Here is a 26,287-nt window from a genome sequence, read left to right as displayed (position 1 = left end):
TCCCGTGGTTAGCGTGAACAGCTGCGGATCAAGAGGTCCTTGGTTCAAATCTGCCCTCCACTGAAAATTTTGCTTTCTTTATTTTCGCAAAGTTATGATCTGTCCGTTCGTTCATTGACGTCTCTGTTCACTGTAATAAGTTTAGTGTCAGTGTTTTGCGACCGCACCGCAAAACCGTGCGATTAGTTGACGAAAGGACGTGCCTCTCCAATGGGAACCGAAAACATTTGATCGCAAGGTCATAGGTCAACCGATTCCTCCACAGGAAAACACGTCTAATATTTTGTATACGACACTGGTGACAGCATGTGCGTCACATGACAGGAGTATGTTGTCGACCCACCTAACTAGTACACTTGGCAAATGGGTGAAAAGTTTCTTCTACCTTGCCCGATTTAGGTTTTCTTGTGGATGTAATAATCACTCCAAAAAAAGTGATGAAAACATAAGAGTTTTTCACATAAACTGAAAATAAAAAGTTAAAATTTTCGGTCGAGGGAAGATTTGAACCCAAGGACCTCTCGTTCCGCAGCTGTTCACGCTAACCACCGGACCACGGAGCTCCTCACCTCACATTGTCCTTAATATTGCCTATCTTACGCATGGACGACCCAGTTTGTATATTTTGCTTATTTTTTCATAGTTCCACATAACTTCTTCCTGTTTTCTCGATCGATCTGTGTTCAGTTTTTCAAGGCCTATCCACTGTGCCAACTTATAACTAAATCTGAGGGGGGTGCGATGGGGATGTTCCCTTGTTAGTAGTGTATGCGTCTGTATAAACCGGTGTCCCAGTCACCCGTAAAATCTTTATGGCGATTATAAATGTGATTTCGATCTAGAAAACTCGTGAATATTTAAAAATATGATAATAACCCTGTACGTAACCCTGCATACGGTGTTCGGACAGTTGCCACGCCTGACATTTGCCAAGGGCTCGGGTCCCTTGTCTCCTCTCCCCGCCTCCTCACCCGCCCGCCCAGTTTGCTTTCGAAGTTCCTAACGCGACCACCAGCATGGAAGTTATTACAACGAACAAGGGCAGGCCTCCTGCTCATTACAAAGGTTACGCGTATCTTAAACAGAGGGAATCTAAAGAAGGTGTTGTTACATGGATGTGCTTACCCCGAAAAGCGGATCATTGCAAGGGAAAGCTGCTTTCGAGGAACGGAGAAGTGCTGAACGTATTAGAACATCTCCATGGACCACCTGACGACGCGGCTCTGAAAGTGAGAAAGCAAGTGGAAAGGGCGAAGAGAAGGTCTCGGGAAGAAACTACACAGTTATCGGAGATATACGCGGATGAAATGGGAAATCTACATAATAAAGTTTATGACTTTGTTACAGTGATGCCTAATTCAGAATCTATGAAGAGAATCTTTCGTCGTCGATGGAGTCAAGAGCAGGGAAACCTACAAGAGCCTAAGAAGTCTTATGAAACTGATCTTCATGAAGATCTATTAAAAATGGGAGATGGCAATAGTTTTCTTCTGGAAGACGATAGATTAGAGGTGAGAATAGTGATTTTTAGTGGAAGCTAAGGAAAAGAAAGTTTAAAAACATGTTCCCATTTTTTTTATGGATGCAACATTTAAGAGATGCAGCAAGCAGTTTGCATAGATCTACACCATACACGTAGACTTAGGAGGCCCGATTAAATAAACATTCTTCCTACTGTATTTGCACTGCTCCCTAATAAGAAGAAAGACACATATGTTCGTCTGTTTCGTCTGATAAAACAGACAGTCTATGAGTGGTGTCCTAAACAAGTAAAGGTGGACTTTGAGGCAGCTGCGATATTGGCCATTCGTCAAGTTTTTTCCCACAACTGAAATAAATGGATTCTATTTCCATATGAAGAAGACTTTATGCAGAAGAATTCGAGTTCTCGGTCTAACTGAGGAGTACCGCTAGAACGAGGATTTAAGACTTCATGTCAGCCTGTGTGCAGAGCTGGCAGTTGTAAAACCGGAGGACGTAAGCAATGGATGGATTGAGATTCATGCAGAAGCTCCTGATAACGGAAGATTCTCTCAATTTTTTGACTACTTTGTGGATAACTGGCTAGAGAATGAGGATATCGCGATAGAAATGTGGGACTGTTACGAAAAAAGGCACCAAACGACGAATGCTGTCGAAGGGTGGCACAACAAAATAAATAGTATTATTGGAAACCCTCACCCTAGAATCAACTATTTGGTGGAGTGCTTGGAAAAGGAAGCAGAGCTCACAAACTGCATGTACATAAAATTGTAAATGAATCTTGAAGGTAAGAAGAGGAAGAAGAAGTACTTGAAGCTGGACGACAGGATACAGAGAATCGTAAAGAATTATGAAGAGACTGGCAACATTAGACCTTGCTTGAAAGCCATTGCTCATATTCAGAAACTGGACTAAAATACATTAAAAATTATGTATTAAAAACTATGAGGGCCACTGAGTCCTCGCAGGTTACTAAGATAAAATTATTAAAACACTGAAGCAGCATTATAGGAGCTAATATTAAGTTGTAATTGTAAATAGAGTGTCCATTAGTTCAGCGTGTTTAGGCTGATTTTACACACGCCAGAATAGTAGATGGTCATTTATCATTTTCACGGTCCAAAGCCTGTGCAAAGTGTGATGCGAATCAGTCTTTAATGTAAAAATTAAAAAGTGTTTCAAGCCTCACAAAAGTATCCCTATTGTTCTCACGTTAAGATAACTGTTTTCTACCTTCCAATATTTTGCCCATACTATTAAATAATTGTGATTTTTAAAATAATTGTCTGAAGCTTCAGAATCGCAACTATCACCTAAAATATCATGGTTTATTAAACTGATAGTACACTGTTTTGTAAAAGAAAACGGGAACTGAACATTTTAATTGCACCTAAAATTATCCCAAAACTGATCTGATCCTAAGGTTGACAATTTTGGCCCCTCAAATATTTTTTATTTAAGTTTAGCTGCAAACATTTATAGTATATGTAAATTTACTTAAGTACATTTAGATATAGTCCTTTAAAAATTAAAATTTCTTACTAAATTGTTGATTATCTTTAATCAGGTCAGTAAAAGCAAGGAGCTTACTAATGAAAATTAATTGTTACTAAAGAACATCAGAAAGAAATGTATTACAACTACTTTTCTTATACATTAGAGACTTTTTGAAAAGATATTTGATCATTTCCTCTGTCACTGACAGTGTAATGTCAGTTGCTTTGCAATACCAGGGATATCTACTTCTAAATTATGTTTGCAGCTGTTCTCATTTCGAATTCTGGAATATTTACTTCGTCTTCTTTGGTGGAGGAATTTCGGAAAATGCATTTACCAACTCCACTTTAGTGGCACTGTCATCAGTAACATTACCGTCGCTGTCGCGCAGTAAAGGTACTTCCTGAGCCTTTCCGCTGGTTTACTTAACATGGGACAGTATCTCTTTGGATTTTCCGCCACATTTCTAGAGCGAGTTTCGTTGTGGAAACTATTAAATGCATCTCGCATTGAAATCCGCACCAAATTTCGAGCCTCAGGTAAACTTCACCAATCTTGGAGGTTTTGCGTTCGTCTAAACTATACGTGCCTTTTGCGGTGCTCCTGCAACAGCTTTCTGTCGTGTTTTGTGTACCATGGGGGATCAGTTCCGTCTCTTATTAACTTATTTGGTATGAATATCTCGAGTGCTGTTGATACTATTTCTTTGAACTTAAGCCACATATGGTCTTCATTTACGTCATTTGGAAGGATTGGAGACTATCTCTTAGAAAGACGTCACCCGAATTTTTAGCTGCTTTTATAAGTAGATATATTTCGCGTTTAGTTTTAGTGAATTTCTTTGTTACGGAAGTGAGCCTCGCTACCAATGCGTGTTTACTAATCCCTGTATCCGACGTGATGCTCAGGATTATTTGTGGCTAAGAGGTCAAGTGTGTTTTCGCAACCATTTACAATCTGAATGGCCTCGTCAACTAATCGTTAAAAATAATTTTTTAAAAAAGCATTTAGAACAATTATGGAAGTTGTTTTCTATTTACAGTAGGGTATGAAAATGTATTTTTGTCAACATGCGGAAGGTAAATTGAAGTAACTGCCAACTATAATTGTATGAGTAGGGTGATGAGACTCAAGTTCAGCAATTGTTTCATCTGAGACAGGGGGGTCGGTAAAAGGAGCCAGTTATTAATTTATTCCGGTTGTCGAATATAACCTCTGCCCTTACTAAGTCACAGGAACTATCTGCTTCCAAGTCGATTGTGAGGTTACATTATTTTTCCTTAAGTTGTCCTTGTTTCTGTTGTAGTGCAGATAATTAAAATTACGGCTTTTTCCTCCAAAACCTAAGATGCTTTCTCTGTGACCCTGTAAATACCAGAGCTAAACAATGTAGAACAACAACGTACGTTACAAGCATAGCATTCTGTATTACTTCATTTCCTTATTTCTAACATTTTAAAATTGTAAGTCGACTTTAGATGCCATGTCAATCATAGATGTTCTTATCTCTATTTAGTGAACGTGTTTTCAGTCATGTTTTGAACATTGTCCCGCTACACTTTATTAACTAATGTTTTTAGAGAGTAAATTAATATGGAGTATGTCGTTCTTGTTTTCAAACATTCATTCACATACCCATTTATTCTTTCCCTATTGTCTTTTGGGTATGCAATTGTAGTAATTAAAGTAGGCACAAGTGCAGTGACCAAAAAGAAATGATTAGCGCACATTCGCGTTCTCGTTACATCGTTCCTTTCTTGTTGCTCCCATGCCGATGGACTTTTTCTATCGCAATCAGTAAGCGTGAAAGGAAGCTACCGTACAGACAGAGGAATCTATATTTATGCTTGGCAGAACTAATTACATACTGACATAATCGTCGGTATTGCTTTCGTTTCCCAAAAGTTATAAATATTACGATTTCGGAAAAGAAGCTCTGTATTTGGCCAAGATGTCGAAGAAGGTCTCTTACGTACTGGTTGTATCGAGAAAGATGTGAAGACGGCGGTTTGAAAGCGGACAGAAGTAGTGCGGGGAAGGGCGTCCCTTACCTGAGGGATCGCTACCTGGCGAAGGGGGAAGTGTGGCAAATGTCCGGCGTGGCAAATGTCCGGCATTCCTAGCATACATCTGGTAAAAACAGTGTCCTACTTCTGCAGTACACAGATCGTCGCGAGTACATGTTATGAAACTGTAAAATGCTATATGGAATGCGAATAATCGTCTCGTAAAAGAAAAAAAAAAAAAACACAATAAAAATGTCGTGTGACTAGGGCCTCCCGTCTGGTAGACCGTTCGCCGGGTGCAAGTCTTTCGATTTGATGACACTTCGGCGACTTGCGCGTAGATCTTTAAAATAATAGGTTCAGAGAACATGTTAATGTTATCGAGTTCTACCAGTAGCAATTGGTGCTCATTTAATAGAGTGCAAGCAATCTGCTAATGATTGCAGTAAGAACTTAGGAAGCATATTATCCTTGCTGATTTTCAACAGTATCGCCATGTTTCCACGCGGCGCAACATGAAATAACGGTAGTACCTCTTTGAACAACCTTCCTTTCAATATTTTTCCTGTTTCAGACTGCAATTCTTAATTTTACACTCTCGCTGGCGATTTTCTCTCGAACGACGTCATTATACCAATCACTGACGGGTCGAAAATAACTTTTTCTATATGTGAGTAGCTCTTTCTATTGTCCTGATGTCCTAACGAAATGGTCATATTCACTCCCTCAGCTCTACAACGCATGAAGTAAACATGATGCTGTGATACTAAATAGAATGGAAAGAAATTGTGAGCTACGATATCAAACCACAAACAAAGCAAAACATCATCGTAAGCTGCATGTTGTCCGCCACCGGTAGCTGAGTGGTCAGCGCGACATAATGTCAATCCTAAGGGCCCGGGTTCGATTCCCGGCTGGGTCGGAGATTTTCTCCGCTCAGGGACTGTGTGTTGTGTTGTCCTAATCATCATCGTTTCATCCCCATCGATGCCCAAGTCGCCGAAGTGGCGCCAAATCGAAAGACTTGCATCTGGCGAATGGTCTACCTGACGGGAGGCCCTAGTCACACGAAATTTTAACTGCATGTTCAAAATAACAAATAAAAGCTTTGTGAAGAAAAGAACTTAGCTGAATAGGCTAACGACATTTTCTCTGCACTTTGCACAGTTGCTTCAGTGATACTCTACGAGCAAGAAAACGTTATATGAAACAATAAAGGGAATGTAAGTAGCCTGCGCAGTCTGAAGTGAATTTAGTGCAGGTACACTAGACCGTCAGTTATTGCTTGGTTTGGGCAATGTTTAACTGGTTGGTTGTCTTCAGCATAGACAAAATTAACAACACAATGTCACTGATGATAACGTATCAGCCCACATGATTCATTACAATGTTAAAAAGTTCAAGTCTACATATTACACAGTTAGCAACAAATTGCTACAAATTTAAGGAACTGTGTAGGAGCTTTTACTTACAAATTTTGCGAAGCACCATATGCAGTTCTCGGCGTGAGATGCGGCGTTAGATACGAGACACACAGTAGGAGTTGGTTTTAGGTAGCCGATATGAACACTCAAGCAAGCGGCGTACTTTGTAGCAGTGAACTGAAGTTACATTTATGTCATAATCTGTCGAGGTTCTCTTGCTGTTCGAAGTAAACAGAAAATGCTGATTAAGAACATTGAACTAATTTGGATGTTGTTGGCTGTTTGGGCGGCTATTTAAGCTATTGTTTCCTATCCAAAAGCAACCACAACACAGATTCTAGAATACGAGCTTGAGCAGTTAATACATAACTCTTAAAGGCACAGAATAGCTACCGATACAGGTAATCTGTTCTGGCCAATCAATCTATCGATACAGTAAATATCCATAAGACGTACCAAACTCCTAAATACTGTCTTCTGCAGCACTGCCCGAGTTATTCAGGAATGTAGCCAAGATTTTTCTACTAAGAAATTCGATGGTTTCCCGATCTCCCATCAATATTTCCTTCAACTAATCTACTCGTCGTCATTCCAGGTATGTACAAAGCAACTACAAAATAACGCGTGAAGCAAGTTACGTAGAACACTCCAAACATATCTTAAAATTCCACAACGAGATAATACGAATATTTCAATTTCAGCGGTACAAACACTTAGTCTGTCTTCTTGCTTCTCATTGGTCCCCTGAAACACTTTTTATTCTTGCTTCTCATTGGTCCCCTGAAACACCTTTTATTGGGGAGATGAGCAGGTGCGTTGTCAAGTTTACGGACGGTAACAGGGGAGCGATCCAATGATAGGTTGATGGACAAGTATTTAGCGTTTTTGTTGTACATGTTGGTATTCCTGTTGCTGTGGGTTTGTTTATCGATTGTCATTTTTTATTTGTAGTTCAATGTTGATATTTGAATGTACATATTGTCATTTAGAGACACTGAATTAAGTTCCGGACGCTAGAAAATGGAGTGCCAACTGGAGAAATCGAAACATTTCCGGCATAATTTCTCTTTCGTGCGAGTTCAGTCAAGGGATGACAGCATCAGAGGCAGCGGGAAACATTTGCGCCGTATATGGCGATATAGCCACTGGACAGAACACGGCAAAAAAATGTTTTTCTCGTATTGAGGAGAATAGTTTTCTCATTAGTGAATCTCCACGTTCGGGAAGACCTTCGGGGTTTGATGAAGATCGTTTAAACGCTTTAATCGACAATGATCCGCGTGAGTGTTATTCGAGAACTGGCAACTGTGATCATTTCACCATCGTGTGACATCTGCATGTAGCGGTTCAGAAGTCGGGTGTATGGGCACCGCATGGTCTAAGCCAAAATCACAAAAATCGGCTTGTGGCCACATGTAAAAAATTTTTTGCGATTTTTCGAAGTTTATGAAACATTGGCTTAAACTTTCCACTTATTAGCCTGTCGCTGCAAAACGAGTGTCGCCGTTCGTAAATAATGACTGTCTGTTCAAAATCAATACCGATACACGACACTTGCATTTCAAAAAAAGTTCAGTGATTCTATCCTGCGTGAGCGTACTACGCTTTGATGCCTTCATGTGACAGAGACGGGAACATTTTTACCATGGTAACAAAAATCGCCCGTGCGCGGTAGCCCCTAGTCAACAAGGATTTGCAAACGCATATTCCTGACAGGAGAAGAGTATCTGTTGAGATATTCCTTAATTTGCTATCTGAATTTTGGAAGACATGCAATTTTATTGTCATTGTGTCAGAAGGCAGTGTGATAAAAATTGTGGACTTTAATTTAACTGCTCGTTTTGGGTATGTTTATTGCTAGTGGTTTATAAACTGTGTTAACATTGCAATGTGAAACTCTTATTAAAGCTTTCATTGATTATAACTTATTCCAGGTTAACATTTTCAAAGTGAATCCTCGTTGTTTGTGTTGCATTCTGCCTGATTCCAAATAAGCACATTTCATACTGTATACCATATTAATGTGGAATAGTATAGTCTTAATTTGTCTTGTCATATTCTATATGGGGTTATTTTGAAACTATTTATTTTTTTAAAATTTGAAAATAATTTTTATATATTTTTATACTAACACACCCAAGTAAATCACTACTCCAATAGAGGTTCCAGAAAAGATGGTAGTTTTGGAAAAAAACTAAAAAATTTATTCAGCATAGTAACAGAGGTAACTTGGTTGTAATGGAGGCAAGAAGTTCGTAAAATATCTGAATATTGGGTAAGTTAGAGGTTAATAATTAACATTGAGACATAAAAAGATCATTATTTATTGTTTGTGCTATTACAATATGAATAGAACAGGATAAATATGGTACATCAGGTCAAAACATTATAATTCTGCAAATTATCAAAGTAGTACTGTCATCGGTTGTTGTTGTTTATCAGATTTAAAACTATCATGATTTCTCATTGTCATACTTGAGAGATATTCCCTTTCTCAGGGAATACCTACAAATTGCCCAAAAAATCTCAGGCCATAGCCCAAAGCACAGTTGTGGGTGCAGTTAACAGCTTTGGAAACTAAAATATATTAGGCTATTATATGAAACATTAATAGCCTATAAACCTACATATATAAGCATATATAAGCTGCATAATTCTATCACTACTTTTTAAGAAGTAAATAAAATAGGACCATTTTGATACATGAGGCTAACCTTTTAATATTTTGAAAATCATAAATCATCTTTTAAATCATAAACCATCTTTTAAAAAATCACTGCCTACCTAAAAGATATATTTCTCACTTGTATATGGACACAGCTTTTCTAGTTTGATGAGTAAGAGAGCTTATTTTATCATTCAATCACTAACCAACACTCTATTACTACATTCTCACTTCTGTGAGAATCAGTTTTCACAGAGGTGAGAGTAACAGAAGTGCGAAACATTCACATAATTAATGTTGAGATGCCTCTTTTGAGGTTACACTTTCCTATCTCTTTAGTGTTAATTTACAATTAATATGTAATCAGTTGATAAATGTAAATGTCGTGTGATTAGGGCCTCTTGTCAGGTAGACCATTCGCCGGGTGCAAGTCTTTCGATTTGACGCCACTTCGGCGACTTGCGCGTCGATGGGGATGAAATGATGATGATTAGTACAACACAACACCCAGTCCCTGAGTGTAGAAGATTCCGACGCAGCCAGGAATTGAACCCGGACGCTTAGGATTGACGTGCTGTCACTCTGACCACTCAGCTGCTGGGGGGGGGGGGGGGGCGGCGGCAGACTATCAGTTGATAATATTTATTCTTGGCATTGTAATAATTTAACTCAAACTCCACAAAGGGATACTATAACTGCCCAAGAAGCACGATGGCTGCTTGCAGTTCTCTTCATATTAAGAAGAAAGCTACTGGAGCACTGCATGAGACATTTATAGAACTAATAACTGTTATTTACAGAGCTAACGCTATAGCGTGGGACTGGTTTGGCTTTGGCTCTGAGCACTATGGGACTTAACTGCTGTGGTCATCAGTCCCCTTGAACTTAGAACTACTTAAACCTAACTAACCTAAGGACATCACACACATCCATGCCCGAGGCAGGATTCGAACCTGCGACCATAGCGATCGCGCGGTTGGGACTGGTTTGATTAACTGTTAAAGAACTTAAAAAAAAAAGTTGTTTTAACTAACAGTACAGTAATCTCTTATTGTTAATAAATTTTCCAATTGTTAAACTGGTTAAAAATGAAAACTTTTTATAATACATTGCACAATTGAACTGAATGTAGTAAAGATAGGTGTAGGGTCAAGTAACAGAGGTGAGATCTTGCATACCGTTACTCAAATTTTTAAGAAAATTGAATAGTTTTATTTAAAAATAAATAGATTAATGGGTTAACATAGTTTCAAAGGAAATTCAAGATTTTTGAAGGAAAAAAAAAAAACCTTAAATGCTTTCAAATAAAGCATACTAGGGCCTGGGGTCCAAATGTACCTGAATTTTGAGAATGACGCATATCCAATTTCATCATTTCTTTAGATTCTATACGAATCTGATACGCTGTAAATTATTCCATCAAAATATAGTGATTTAAATGTAGGCTTATCACAACATAATCCAAATAATTGATAATAAGTGTACTAGTTAAAGCACCAGCAAGGATACTACCACTCTTCTTCCTGTCAGGTGTACTACATAACAGTACCACAATGACAGATCTGATGTATACATCATTATTATAGTACGGCATATTTATAAACATCTCACTGACTTAACTAGCCTGCTGCTCCAAGACACAGAGAAACATATTGGTTCATCAGCTTTAAGCAAGGAGGAACATCTCAGGGATATTGACAAGTAGCAAATGTGTCCAGAACCAGTTGTCATAAAAATTCAAAACTTTTCCACCATTTGCAGCTTAGCTATTATTAGGCAAAGCAAGAATCCTAGATTTGCTCTTGACAGATGTGCTAATACTCAAGCATGAGATATGAAACTGCTACTATTCTGTTTGTAAGGAGATTAAAGTTTCCAGATAGACCTACTTTCATACTCACTGAAACAGGTTTCCTGAAAACAATAAACATAATTAGACATGGCAGTTTCCATTTCCATTAAGGACTTGATCTCTCAGGTAGTTCATATTATGCATTTCTATTCCTTCACATTTTGTAATAAATTGTGAGATAAAATGGTTGGCTTTCTGGAGATGAAATGTCGTTCTGTCAATAAGCACATATAAAAATAAAAGTGATGCACTGCATAGCGTCCAGAAAATGTTGCTAAGTATTTCACCCATAGTTCTATACATAATTGTGAAATAAGACTCGGTAAGGACTGACATTTACCACAGGAGAAAAAAAAAAATGCATTTGCTACCAGAAAGTAAGATTGTATAATAAATTGCCGAGATGAAAAGTGTTGCTAAACTACATTTGTTTGAAAAGGTAACTAAAATATTTTTAGTAAGTAGTGCATACTATGCAACTAAAGATTGTTTAGAGGACTCACGAGTAGTAACAGTAATGAAAGAAGATAACCACAAGACCCTGTCAAATTACAGTACATGATCATAATATAATGGTTTTAAAAAAAATCACATGCCAAGATGTAATGACTTGTCATTCTCTCGAGTCAACGTTCTACACATCAAAGGTGGGGGGGGGGGGGGGGGGTTAATACTGGCTGATTCAGTTTTCTGGCAGACTGAGGAAAGAACAGTAAGAAGTGTGTGAGGCATAGTTGCACATTTACAGGCCTGCAGTCTGTTTTCCAAACAGACTCGAGACAATGCAAGGGGCACAGCAGCATATTTATGGTCCAGGAGTCACCAGCAATTGTCCTTACTCTGTGCAGTAATGAAGTTTTATGGAGCAAATTGAGTGTGAATCAAAGAACATGCACATTAACAACAAACCAAATGAGGCAGCACAGTTCTTAAGACACTGACCTCTTATTCAGGAGAGTGGAATTTGCTCTGTCTGGCCATATTGATTTGGGTTTTCCTAAATAATTTCAGGCAAACTCCCAGGATTGCTTCTTTATTACCCTCCCATCCAGAGCTTCGAGTGGTCTGGTCTTCCTTTTCAACCTTTTACCAACCTATCCGTCTCTTGCCACCATGAGGGAAGAACTATTGTATCTCAAAGCTAGGTAGTATATTACTTCTACATGTACTTGTCTGTAATTCTATTTTGTAATTTATTAGTTTTTCGAATTGAAATTTTCTTTGTACTTCATAAGTTGCTCATCTCTGTGTACTGTAAAAATTATAAAAAACACAAGACTCCTTCTGGGTGTCAACACAAAATCGAAAGTTATACATTATTGTGTTGAGACCCTGTAAGATGACACAAACCATTCTGCCTCATTTGCAAATTCTTTCTGATCTTCCATAATCCTCTTTTTTTCCTACATGGAGTCTCTGTACTAAGTCCATTTTATCCCTAGTTTCTTCAGAACTTTGTTCTCTGACCTCAAATTCTGTGTATATGTTTCTGTCTTCAGCTTTTGCGTTTATTTGTGATTTCTCTAGGATATAATCTAGGTAAGTTTGGCTTTTCTGATTCATGATGTTGTTAACCTGACCCCTTGTATGTATGTATGTATGTATGTATGTATGTATGTTGGAATTCCGTTGGTGAGCCTTGTGTGTGGTAGCCTGTTGATGTACCTATAGAACTTTAACCTTCATTTTCTGACATCTGCTGCTAAGTTTGACATCTTCCCTGTGGTTTTCTCAGAGTGTAATCTGTACCCTCTTCTGTCAGCTTTGACCCAAGAATTTTTCTCATGATCTAAATTTCTTCCTTCAGTATGCTTTATGGCATTAAGTGTATCATTTGTGTGCAGTATTTCAGGCTTGTTCCCTGTGTTCTAGTGTCTGATGTTTGTGTGAATGGACATGCATTTCATATTACATGTGTCCTGTGTCTTGCTATGTGCTCTATTAATTTTTTGTAATAAAGTCTACTGTGAGATCTCCATTCCTGTGGGTGCAACAACTTTCACCTAAATATTTGATATGTTGAACTCTGTTTACCTTGCTGTATTTTATGTTTAATATTGAGTAGAGTAATTCAGACTTCTGAAAAGAACGGTGCATGTCAACTTTTTTCTGCCCATTGTCTAGTATTTCTGTTTGTTTGGTTACTATTGCTTTACTACCTGAGAATATGACCAGATCATCTGCAAAAGCAGTCCCTGAAATGTTTGTGTATTCCTGGGATTGTCCTAGTCATATTTCTAGTGTCCTTGAATATTCAGCTCTGTGTCCATTCCTTCATTACTTCGTCCAGGACTATGGGGGATAATCACTCACTTGGAGACTTTCGATGTTGTCAACCAGTGTGTGTCTGATTATTTATATTCAAAGAGCTCCAACATGTTTGTGTTCTAGGTTTCCCTTGGTTTTGAGGCAGTGATGCATCTGGTAATCTTCTACAAATGTTTGCAGATTGGATACCACCTACACAAATTTCCAGCTTTCTGGGAAGTATTTTATCATTTACAGAGCACCTTGAAACCAAGGATGTTGTGGACAAAGTGAGACTGCAAAACTTAAAGTCAGCAGTACCAAACAGTACTTCTTGGACGGTTTTCCAGAGATGTGTAGATCAGTTAAGTGTAATCGGTATCAAGCAGCAGAATATCCAACACTACAGTTGAGTCTTAGCACTCCTGAATGGCAATAATACCTGCCTCCTGGTGCCAGAGTTATACTGATTTTGATTGGTGGTGGTGGTGGTGGTATCCTAAAATGTGTAATGATACACCAAGGTGACAGAAGTCATGGGATACCTCCTAATATTGTGTCAGGCTTTCTTTGGCACAGGGTGGAGCAGCAACTCAAAAGGCACGGGCTTGACAAGTTGTTGGAAGTCCCGTGCAGAAATATTGAGCCATGCTACCTGTAAAGTTGTCCATAATTGTGAAATTATTGCTAGTGTAGGATTTTGTGCACGAACTGACCTCTCAATAATGTCCCATGAATGTTACATGGGATTCATGTCAGCCATGTGGTTGGCTATATCATTGACCTGAATGGTCCAGAATGTTCTTCAAACAAATCATGAACATTCAGAGACTGGCGCATTGTCATCCATAGAAATTCCATCGTTGTTTGGAAATGTGAAGTTCATGAATGGCTGCAGATGGTCCCCAAGTAGTTGAACACAATTTCCAGTCAATGATTGGTTCATTTTGACCAGAGGATCCAGTTCACTCCATGTAAACACAGCTCACATCATTATGGAGCCATGACCAGCTTGCACGATGCATTGTTGACAACTTGGGTCGGTAGCTTGATAGGTTCTGCACCACATGTGAACCGTATCTCAGTTCTTACCAAATGAAATCGGGACTCATCTGAATAGGCCACGTTTCCCAGTGGTCTGGGATCCAACCGATACAGCTACGAGACCAGGAGAGGCACTGCAGGTGATGCCGTGGTGTTGGCAGAGGCACATTGGTCTTGCCCGTTAACACCAAATTTCGCTGCATTCAATGCACTGCCCTAACGGATACATTTGTTGTATGCCTTACGTTGATTTCTGTGGTTATTTCGTGCAGTGTCACTTGTCGGTTAGCACTGCCAACGCTACACAAATGCCACTGCTTTCGGTCATTAAATGTAGGCTGTCGATGAAGGCTGTTGACCGCGGCATTGTCTGTGGTGGGAAGTAATGCCTGTGGATCTTGAAATATGAATTCCTCAACAAGTTCTGAAATGAAATGTCCCATACATCTAAATCCACCTACCATTCCACTTTGAAAGGCTGTTCATTCCCGTCATGTGGCCAGAATTGTGTCGAAAGCTTTCCACCCGAATCACCTGAGTACAGTGACAGCTCTGCCAATGCACTGCCCTTTTATACACAGTGTACACAGTACTACCGCCATTGCATATACACATATACTATTCCACGACTTTTGTCATCACAGTGCATAATGAAATTTGTGTCGGTGACAAAGGCAAGTACATTACCATTCAGTGTGAGATATGCTTGCAGATCTGAGAGACTTCCTGCCTAAAGTGATATCTCATCACTCTGTTGCAGATTGCAACAAAAGTGAATTACTATTTCTGTGGTTTTCATCCTGTCATTGGAGATTTCCAACAAATCATAAAATACCCAGAATGAAATTAAAACTGTGAAGCTTTGTCTTTCTCACTTAAGTGCTCTACCAACTGAGCTACCCGATCGTGACTCAAGACCTGTCTGCATAGCTTTACTTTTACTGGTACCCGTGATGTTTGGAAGGTACAAGGTGAGGTACTGGTGAAAGAAAGCTGATCATTTGTTCTTTAGGAGCTCAGTCGGTAGAGTGCTTTCCCAAGAATGGCAAAGGTCCCGAGTTCGAGTCTCGGACTGGTACACAGTTTTCATCAGCCAGGAAGTTTTATAAAATATCCAGGTTGCAATATAATATATTGACATCCCATCTAGTCTTTGTCAGATGCTATGAATTTTTTGTTGTACTCGTATCAATCGAGAGAGTGTTAGTCCTTTTTTGTGCAAGATTATTTAACGCCTGCATAGTTACTGCAACCTACATTCATTTCAACATTCTTGCAGTATTCGAGCCTTGGTATCACTCTACAAATTGTAAATCCCACATTTCTTTCCATTACTAAATTGGCTATTCCTTGATACCCAAGTAATTGTCCTGTTGTCCTATCAACAAATCCCTTCAGTCAAGTTGTGCCATAAATATGTTTGTCCCTGATTTCATTTATTTCCTCTTCGTTAGCTATAAAGCCTAACAGTGTGATCTTCAGCAGCCTTATATTACACCACACTGCAAAATCTTTTATTCCACCATTGTCTATTTCAGTATACTCCACATTGCACCTCCATATAAGACAACACTCCAGCCAAAGACTTAAAAAAAGTATTTTTAACTCTTAAATGTGATATTCCTTCCAAATCTTTTATTTACATTTAACAAGCAAACCTGACTACGCTTTGCAATTGCTGAATATGTATGGAAATTGGATATATGTCCTAATCTCTTCCTGTCCCTCTCTGTGTCCATCTCCTGCTTCTCCTCCTCCTCCTCCTCCCTCTCAATGTTTCTCCTTTATATATAACATACATAATGATACATTACACTTGTTAAAAAAAATATATACCCCATGTCCATCCAAATGTTCATTACAGAAACTAGTAAAAATATGTAGTAAATCAGTTAAGAACTAATCGAGATTTTTGTTAAAAAAATTTCTCCTCTATGTATTACATAAATATTTATATATTTATATATTTTAAAAAATCTAGAATATTTATGTGAATTTTTATTACAGTATCATGTAAAAATTTGAAGTAAATGTCTGAAGAGCTTTTTGGAAATTTTGGAACAGTTTCCCCTTTATGTATTACATATATATTAAAAATAGACAGTGTATGTATGTCCGAATGTTCATTGGAGTATTGTGTAAAAAATTTGAAGTAAATCAGTCAAGAAGTTTTTGAAATTTTCTGTAACACCATTGAACAATGACTTTTTATATATATTAGTATAGATGTTAACTAATTTATGTTCTTCAGAAGTTTTTCGTTGCTATTGTCAGCTTGTTTATTTTTATTTTTGTTTGTGCTGTTGTCAGTTATTTTGCTGCCGAAATAGAAAAATTCATTTCCAACTTGCACGCTTTTATTTCTCAATCAGGTTCCCTCAGCATTGTCTGATCTAATGTGATTACACTCCGTTACCTGTGTTTTACTTTATATACTGCTATAGAGGCAGATATTGTCCTTAGGTACAAATATGTCAGTTGGCTAGAAAACGTGCAGTGCTGAAATTCATTTCGAGTCACAAAAGCACACTTCGATTTTTCATAATGAGCATGATTTTTCAGAAGTACTCTTAGCTCTGTCTACCAATTCTTGTAAATTCTGTGTAAAAGTATGCCAATTTTGTTATTACACAGTCCATAATTTAAATTTCTGACACTTCAACACCTCAAGAAACAAACCACATCATCTCAAGAAACAAACCACATCATGGGATTTGTGAAGAAGGGAGATAATATCTGAAAAGAGAACTGAGTGAAAATTCTCGCCTGAAGTTCAGAATCTTATGGGTACTGTAAATAACAGTGTGTGAATGTGCATTGCCATGAATCAAGAAAATTTTGGAATTTTTAGATCATGTTGAGTGTGCTTAAATTGTTAATTGCTGTATGTCCCATTTACGGAATGCTGTCCCACATTGATCTAGGAAACCAATTCATTATATCATGATAGGAGAAAGATTCTGTTCATCTCTCTTCTACTGGTAATGCATGTACAGTGAGACTGTTTGTTTTACTACCACTTTACCTCTCTGCACCAACCTTCTACCCCTGCACAAATGACCTGTTGAGTGCTACTGATCAGCATAAGTATGTCCTTGCAGACTTTCACAATTTATAGTCAGTTGACCCGTATTTTTGATAAATGCCTAATACGTTAACTAATTTTTTAATTAATGTATTCCTTATACTCAGATATTTTGTCTAATGCCGGTGATGTGTGTTGTTTTATATTACTGCTTTAGTCTGTAATTGTTGCAATTTTTCAAATCGAGCATATGTATTCCAGTTTGTGTGTATGGGAGGAACGCCAAAGCGCATGGAGCAGTTTGCGTTCTACATCATGAACGAGATCGGGCACAAGCTGCCGACGGGCACGACCCTGCAGGACATCAGCCAGTATTCGTACCGGTACTCCATGTACAAAGTGGGGCCCGTGCTTGCTGTCAGTGTAAGTATCCATTTAACATTACTAAATAACTTCTCATATTTGTTGAGTGTGCTAATATTCAGATAGTAGATGCTGCAGACAGCAGTTTTGTCATTGGTGTTGTGACTTCAAAACTGTGGCTTTATTGCTAATTTAGTAGGTTATATTTAGCAGTGTACGGATTAGGTACCTGAGTTGCTTGCCTCTTGTTTATGTATACCTTGACTCACTTCACATTCCTGAGCAACTAGACTGGATGAAGATATCTGGTGAAAGATTTGTCACTTATGTTGAGTGATTCTTTAGTGTGCTATTAATGTTGTTTCCTCATTCAGTGTGACTGAATTTTGAAAATATTGGCAGCACGGCATGGGCATCCCTTCAGTCGGAATCCTGTTGCACGAGATGATCAAGCTGATGTACCACGCTAAAGTGCGAGACCCAGTATTTTTCCGCATTGGCACCTGTGGTGGCATCGGTGTCGAAGGTGGCACGGTCATCATATCGGAAGATGCAGTCGATGGTATGCTCAGACCTGTTTTGGAACTGGTAAGTAAAATAGTATTTGAGCTTACACAAATTTTGTATAACAATATTATTAAAAGGAAAGTTGCTACACGCCATATAACAGAGATGCTCAGTTGCAAATAGGCCCAACAAAAAGACTGTTTCGAATAAAGCTTTCGACCAATAAGGCCTTCGTAAAAAATAGACGGTGAACACACACGCATGCACACTTGCGCATATGCAACTCGCACACGAGACCGCAGTCTCGGGCAACTGTAGAGTGTGCGTGTGTGTGCGCGTATCTGCAACTCAGCATCTCCGCCATATGGTGAGTAGCAACTTTCCTTTACAAAATAGTGTTACATTTCATCCTGGATTTTCCATTGTTTGACAAATTTTCTGTAGATGCCTGGTAATGTTTTTCACAGTGGTTTGGAGCAACGGTTAATGGTCAGAGTATACAGTATGTTAAAGATGAAAGCAGCTCTTTGTCAATAATCTACACATATAGTCATAGAAAAAAATAATTTTATTTAAAATTGGATAGTACTTTTTATAATTACAACAATTTAAAAATTATAATATATGTTGAAAATGGCCATCCTGCACCTCTATTCATTTGCGAAATAACATCCAAACTCACATTCTCTAGGAGTGTAACATTTATGTTGTAATATAGTAGTTGGCGTATCATTTAGAGCAGCCTGGCCAAACAGCGTTGCACGACCCCTCAGGCCGTGCTCCCGCCGAGTACTCGGAGTGCAGCAGTAAGTGGGACTGAGGGGCCCACACTTTTTACATTTACGAGTTTTCCAAGAAAAGCTGTTTCTAACACTAGCAAAATAAACACTGACAAAATATTGCCATTCATGCTCTCCATAGGCACACGTGCATGTCAGAGACATAGGACCGTACTATCGTATGGAATAACTGAAACTTTGTGGTGTTGTCATTATAGCAGATAAAAAATAAACCGAAACTCTGTCTCCCACCAGTTGAGGTATTAGATCTGTAAAACAGTTTTGAATGCACACAGTATAGTGAGCATTGAAATTTGGCAGCATGGTATGGTAAAAAAGGCTTATCATGAGCAGGAAGACACCACATTGTTGTTGCTTTCAATGTTCTGATGGTACTTAAATATCTGTGATGCAGGATGCAGTAGACGGTTTGAGCTAATCAGCGTTAATTTTGTGAAGGGGGTGTCTAATGTGCAATTATCGCTTAACCTGTGTGGCACTTAGCAGTCATTCTTTGCTGATATCCTAATCTTGGAAGTTGCAACAGACGGATTAGAACAAATTAAATTGGATGCTGTGTGTAGGTCTTCTACTTATCGATGACAACACTCCCACATTGGACTCAAAATGCAATTCTTTGTTTTATGGGAGGTCACTATCTATTCATCCCGTACTGTGTGTGTGTGTGTGTGTGTGTGTGTGTGTGTGTGTGTGTGTGTGTGTGTGTGTGTGTATGTTATTTTTGTTCACGGGGCCTTACAGGCTGAAAGCTATAATTGATGTGCCTGTCTGAGCATCTCCGTTATATGGTGATTAGCAACTTCCCTTCTCATAATATTGTTACATTCCGTCCTGGATTTCCCATTGTTATATTTCATTCTGTACAGGATTTCAAGAAATAAAATGTCTTGTGAATCCCAAATTGTTGCATCTCAACACCTCGTATGACAGTTTTGTTGCCTCTTTTATAGTGCCGTTTTCCACTTGGCTTCACATTTCTGAGTGGATCCATTCCACACATTTCTGCCACAGAAAAATCCGAGTTAATCACCAGGTATTGAAACGGAGACCATGGCGCGATTTGCTGACCGTGCTAACCAGCAGAGAATAAAGACAGCCTAAGTACAAAAGATGATCCTGTGATATGACACGGGTGTCTGGTTGGAAAGTAAATGTGTTGACAAGCACCTCAATAGTTGCCACAATTGTAGTAATAAATGTATCTGGGCTTACTTTTTGCAGTATTTGAAACTATCTAGCATTTATTTTGCTTGGAAGAAAAAAAACATGAGGACATTGAAAACACCCATCAGAACAATAATACTATGTTTTTACTACTGCAAACCACTTGTTGAAAGTATTCCAAATTAATTAACATGTCCTGTCAGTCTTCACTATCTGCAAGCTGCACTGAATTATAAGGCACAGATTAAGTTTTCCTTATGTTTACAGCCTCAGGGAAGCTTACTTTTTGAATAACTGTACTTCCTTTTTTGCTTCAGTCTTTATGAAGTTGGAATTATTCTTATGAACGGTACAGTTTTACCTGACACTTTAATTTTGTATGACTATGTGCAATTAAGTATTCTGAGTCTTGTTTGGTTGCAGCCTGTTCTAGGGAAAATGATACAGCGACCAGCAAGACTGGACAAGAAACTGGTGTCCCACCTCAAGAGCATGGCTGACCCCGATGACCCGTATGACACAATCACAGGCAGAACAATGTGCACTTACGACTTCTATGAAGGTAAGAGTCTCAGATATTGTTTTGCATCAAATTCAACTCTGTTTATCATTAGGGCCTGTATTTTAATTATCTAAAAAACAGCCAAATATTCAAGCATTTATGGCCCAAAACTTATATGGCCTTAAAAATAACATTTAACATTGTATAATTTTATTTAAAACATTCCTGTTAATTTTTTTATATATCATGTAATATAAAATCCACTTCTGAACAAATTGTGGGTATAGTACTTACTTTTTGCAATATTTGAAACTATCTAGCATCTATTTTGCTTGGAAGAAAAAAAACATGAGGACATTGAAAACACCCATCAGAACAGTAATACTATGCTTTTACTATTGCAAACCACTTGTTGAAAGTATTCCAAATTAATTAACATGTCCTGTAAGTCTTCACTATCTGCAGAGCTGCACTGAATTATAAGGCGCATTTTTGTTTTCCATTTTCATTATCTATGGTTGTCATCAAGGATAGTTTAATACCTGGAAAAGCTCCTCTCCACATCACAGAATGTCACAGGAACACATTTGAAGGCGGTGAGGTCACTACAGACCAGTTGTGGCTGCACATATTGCACAATAACCAGGGCATTGCACAGTTCAGAACCGGCAGCTTCCAGTTGTGTGATGGCTTTTGGTACTACTGAAAAGTGTATGCCAAGTTTCCAGAAAAGGTGTCTGTAAAGACCACCTTCACAGCTATAATAGCATAGCACTCAATTCTTTGCCATCAGGCTCACAAAAGATTGTTGTTATTTTGGTGTAGTTGATGCAGTAATACTCAGCAGCATTAAGTCAATCCCCCACCCCATCCCCTTCAGGGATGAACAAAGTAAGAGCATATTGACTATCAGACCAATTGTGTGATTGGATTGAAGAGTTCCTAGATAACAGAACGCAGCATGTCATTCTCAATGGAGAGAAGCCTTCCGAAGTAAGAGTGATTTCAGGTGTGCTGCACGGGAGTGTCGAAGGACCGTTGCTATTCACAATATACATAAATGACCTTGTGGATGACATCGGAAGTTCACTGAGGCTTTTTGCGGATGATGCTATGGTATATTGAGAGGTTGTAACAATGGAAAATTGTACTGAAATGCAGGAGGATCTGCAACGAATTGACGCATGGTGCAGGGAATGGCAATTGAATCTCAATGTAGATGAGTGAAATGTGCTGCGAATACATAGGAAGAAAGATCCTTTATCATTTAGCTACAATATAGCAGGTCAGCAACTGGAAGCAGTTAATTCCATAAATTATCTGGGAGTAGGCATTAGGAGTGATTTAAAATGGAATGATCATATAAAGTTGATCGTCGGTAAAGCAGATGCCAGACAGAATAATTGGAAGAATCCTAAGGAAATGCAATCCTAAAACAAAGGAAGTAGGTTACAGTACACTTGTTCGCCCACTGCTTGAATATTGTTCACCAGTGTGGGATCCGTACCAGATAGGGTTGATAGAAGAGATAGAGAAGATCCAACGGAGAGCAGCGCGCTTCGTTACAGGATCATTTAGTAATCGCGAAAGCATTATGGAGATGATAGATGAACTCCAGTGGAAGACTACGCAGGAGAGACGCTCAGTAGCTCGGTACAGGCTTATGTTGAAGTTTCGAGAACATACCTTCACTCAGGAGTCAAGCAATATATTGCTCCCTCCTACGTATATCTCGTAAAGAGACCATGAGGATAAAATCGGCCCACACAGAGGCATACTGACAATCTTTCTTTCCAGGAACAATACGAGACTGGAATAGAAGGGAGAACTTATAGAGGTACTCAAAGTACCCTTCCGCCACACACCGTCAGGTGGCTTGCAGAGTATGGGTGCAGATGCAGATGTAGATGTAGATGTAGACTCAGCATTCATTTTCTGAGAATGAGCTTGGCAACACCAAGATATATGAGCTGGGTGGGTACTGGGTACTGGTAAGTGCCGCCAGTTCTCACTCACCATAAGCCCTGGTCATGCTTCAGCAACCACCATGTGGTGCAGCGGTGGAATGTTGTGTGTTTGGGAGAACGGGGGTCTTGGCTTCACCACTTGGGCTTCGAGGAAGGTACACGTCTCTATAAAATGGAAATCCCTCAAGGTGTGCTATGTGCTGATGAGGTGAATGGCTGTTGAGGTAAAACAGTGTCTAGTGAGCAACTTCTGGCGCACCTGCCGCCTCCAGTTATATAAGGCTTGCTCAAGTATGCAGGGCTCTGCCTGGGTCAATGGTTGTTTCCCTAGTGTCTCATGGGATCCCTATGGAATGGTCTCATCAAACTGCTACTCCTGGTGGGACTGTCAGGTAGTACCTATTCCCACTCCTCGAAGAGAGCTCGGTCGGTCAGCCCTCCCGAAAAGAAGTCTCAGAATCATAGTAACAGGGCAGTAGCATGTCGTAACATGTTCAGTGTAATCAAGCAAATAGGGGAACCTTTGAGAAGGTCTACCCTTTCTATATTCACAAGGCATTGGAAGATATTGCTGGGTCTCTAAAAAATGTAAAAAGACTTCGTAATGGAACACTTTTCGTTGAAACTGCTAATTCAAACCAAATATCTAAGCTTCTGGGATGTAAAGCCTCAACTGGCTACCCAGTCGAGGTTGAGTTGCATAACACCCTTAACTTTAGTAAGGGTGTGGTTACTTCTTCTGATATAATGGAGGTGGACCACATGGAGTCAAGTGAAGAATGGAAAAAAAGTGGGCATCGTGGAAGTGCTGAACTACATGAGGAGAGTCAATGGCAAATTGGAAAAATTGGCAACATTTATTCTAATGTTTAGTACTCCGGGAATACCTGAACATATCCTTGAAGGCTGTATCCGTCTTAATGTTCACCCGTTTGTTCCTAATCCAATGCGGTGCTACAAATGTTCAAGATTTGGCCATAACACTATGGGATGTAAGGGGAGGGCTATGTGTGGCAATTGTGGAGGCTCAGCTCACGAATGGGCAATTCTTACTGACTTCCTCCGAAATGTGTAAACTGCTCTGTGGATCACCAAGTGTGGAGCAGAAAGTGTGAGATTTACAATGAGGAAAGGAAAGTTCAACAGACTCATGCCCTACAGTGAAGCTAAAAAAGCTTTCAAAGGTATATAACCTTCAGTTTTTGCATTAGCTCTCAAGACACCAATCACTAAGTGTGATGTCTCCACACAAACACGAACCACAGATTCAAGTACAAGCACGTGCACTTGTCGGCGTACCTGTGGGGAAAACACTCAACTTGAAACCGAAGTCATTTGGAAGCTGTCAGCTACGGGTTTATCATCGAAGTCACATACCACTACCCACCATCAGAAGCCAACTAGCCGTCCGAGCGACCACCACCTCCTGTAAGAAAAGAAAAAGTCCTTCAAAAAGTAGTCCCAAGTCCAAGAAAGTGGTCGTTAAACCTTCAGATTGGCAAGCTCTCTCCCTCTCTGATGGGGATTATGCTCTTGAGGATATGGACTTTGAATCAGAGGAACTGGAGAGCCGGTAACCAGCTAATGTTCCCCTGACCTCCCCAGTAAATCATCTCCTTTGAGGGAGAAAGACAAGAGCAACCTTTGCTAAACAATGGCTTTGACAGGGACTTCTGTGTCACAGTGGAATTTAAATGGATATCGCTCACATTTGGAAGAATTACGGCTCTCGGTCCAGGAGAAACTGTTCTGCATCTGTTTACAAGAAACAAATCGTTAAAGTCACCGACACACCTGCGGTATGGGGTTACCACCCGTGCAGGAAGGATGATCCTACTGGAGACAGGGCTAAAGGTGGAGTGGCTGTTTTCACTGATGACAGATGCCACTCCACCTGTCCCTCTTAGCACGATCTTACAAGCAATTGCTGTGATTAGTTATCACACCATTTAATATCGTGGTGTGTTCTTTGTACCTTCCACCTAATGATGCTTTGGACGCAGATGCACTGGCAGACTCTTCCGGGCACTCCCACGCCTATTCCTCCTTGTGGTGGACTTCAGTGCACACAGTGTGCTGTGGCGCTCGGGTTACACTTGCTCCAGGGGTCAGATGATCGAACAACTCGTCCATTCTGAGAATATCTGCCTTCTGAACGCGGGTTAGAAGACACACTTTCCCACAGCTGCAGTGTCTTTCTCAGCCATTGACCTTTGTTTTTGTTCCCCAGCTATTCCAGATTCATTTCAGTGGGAAGTGGCTACAGATTTACATTCTAGTGGCCACTTCCCAGATCGGATCTATCTGCCGACTTGGCTGACAGGCTACCGTACAGATGGATGATACAAAGGTCAAATTGGTTGAGGTACAGTCGACAGGCTATTTTTGAACAACAGGCTTGTGCTCAGGAGAAGGTGCCCACATCACTTGTGAGATCCAACGGGCTGCTGCAGAATCCACCCCTAGGTCTAGTACCACCTCAGACGATGGCCTGTACCTTGGTCGAATGGCGACTGTCGATTGGCAATCGGAGCCAGACAAACAGCTGTGCGGAACTTCACTGTCCGACTACAGAAAACCTCGATGCCTTCAGATCTGCGAGAGCACGTGTGAGGCAAGTGATAAAAGAATGGAAGAGGGCTTCCTCGAAGGAGTTCGTGAATTCTATTAATCGGTACACTTCCACTGCACAAGTTTGAGACTCGACACGATGGATTTCCGGCAAGGGCAGTACGCATCCCGTTACGACCTTGTCAAGCAATGGTGTCTTGGTAGGTAGACACGCCAGAAGACGTGGCTCAGGTTTTAGTTGAACATTTCTTTACTGTCCCTATGTCATCCACACAAGCTCCTGCTTTTCAGGTGTTGTAGGACTGCAGGAATGAGGAAGTGCAATATCTTCTCACATAATGAGGAATTCTACAACATTCTGTTCTCCATGTGGGAACTGGCATCAGCTTTGTCTGTAACCAGAGATACTGCCCCAGGACCTGACGAGATCCATTATGCCGTGCTTCATCTGTACCCTGAAGCAAAAGGACAGCTCCTACCTTGTTTCGGTCAGATCTGGTTTGATGGGCAGTACCCCATGACTCGGAAGAAGGCTGTATTAATTCCATCCTGGAAACCAGGCAGAGACCGTAGTGCCCCTAACAGTTACCGGAGTGTAGATCTTACCAGTTGTATGGGTAATACTCTTGGACAAATGGTCTGCTGCCACCTCGTCTGGCTGCTAGAATCCCAAAGTCTCCTGAGCTGTTTCCAGTGCAGTTTTGGGTGCTACCATTCCACCCTGGCAAACTTAATTCTACTGGGGACAGCGATACAGGAGTCCTTCTTACATCCAAATTGTTTGGTTTGTGTGTTTTTTGGCCTTGAAAACTCCATATGACACTACTTGGAGGTACATCATCTTTGCCAACTTCACGAATGGGGACTACGTGGATGCCTGCCACTTCTTATCCAATCCTTTCTCAACGACAGCGTTTTCGATATCGCGTTGGCGATGCCTTGTCTGACTGCTGTGTTCAAGAGAATATGGTCCCCGAAGGCAGTGTTCTCAGTGTCACATTATTTGCCATTGGTATCAAATGGATTTCCTCTGCAGTCAGCAGCCCTGTCAAAATGATCTTTGTTTGTGGATGACTTTGGAATCTTCTACTCTTCCTCTGATCTTACGACGACAATGAGGCAGCTACTGTTGACCGTGGCTGGAAACCTGCGACAGGACAACTGGTTTTCA

General features: G+C 39.9%; 1 protein-coding gene across 2 annotated transcripts in view; it reads left to right on the top strand.

Annotated features, from left to right (window-relative positions):
* LOC126109900 (uridine phosphorylase 1) overlaps positions 1-26,287 on the top strand; it is a 125,851-nt gene that overhangs the window by 81,788 nt on the left and 17,776 nt on the right. For both annotated transcript variants that reach the window (XM_049914989.1, XM_049914990.1), the window contains exons 3-5: positions 17,504-17,665; positions 18,008-18,193; positions 20,500-20,638. In XM_049914989.1, the coding sequence (XP_049770946.1) occupies positions 17,504-17,665; positions 18,008-18,193; positions 20,500-20,638 (487 nt within the window). The remainder of the gene's footprint in view (positions 1-17,503; positions 17,666-18,007; positions 18,194-20,499; positions 20,639-26,287) is intronic.

This window comes from Schistocerca cancellata, chromosome 12, assembly GCF_023864275.1.
Source record: "Schistocerca cancellata isolate TAMUIC-IGC-003103 chromosome 12, iqSchCanc2.1, whole genome shotgun sequence".
Lineage (NCBI taxonomy): Eukaryota > Metazoa > Arthropoda > Insecta > Orthoptera > Acrididae > Schistocerca > Schistocerca cancellata.
This window is presented reverse-complemented; position numbering and strand designations above follow the sequence as displayed.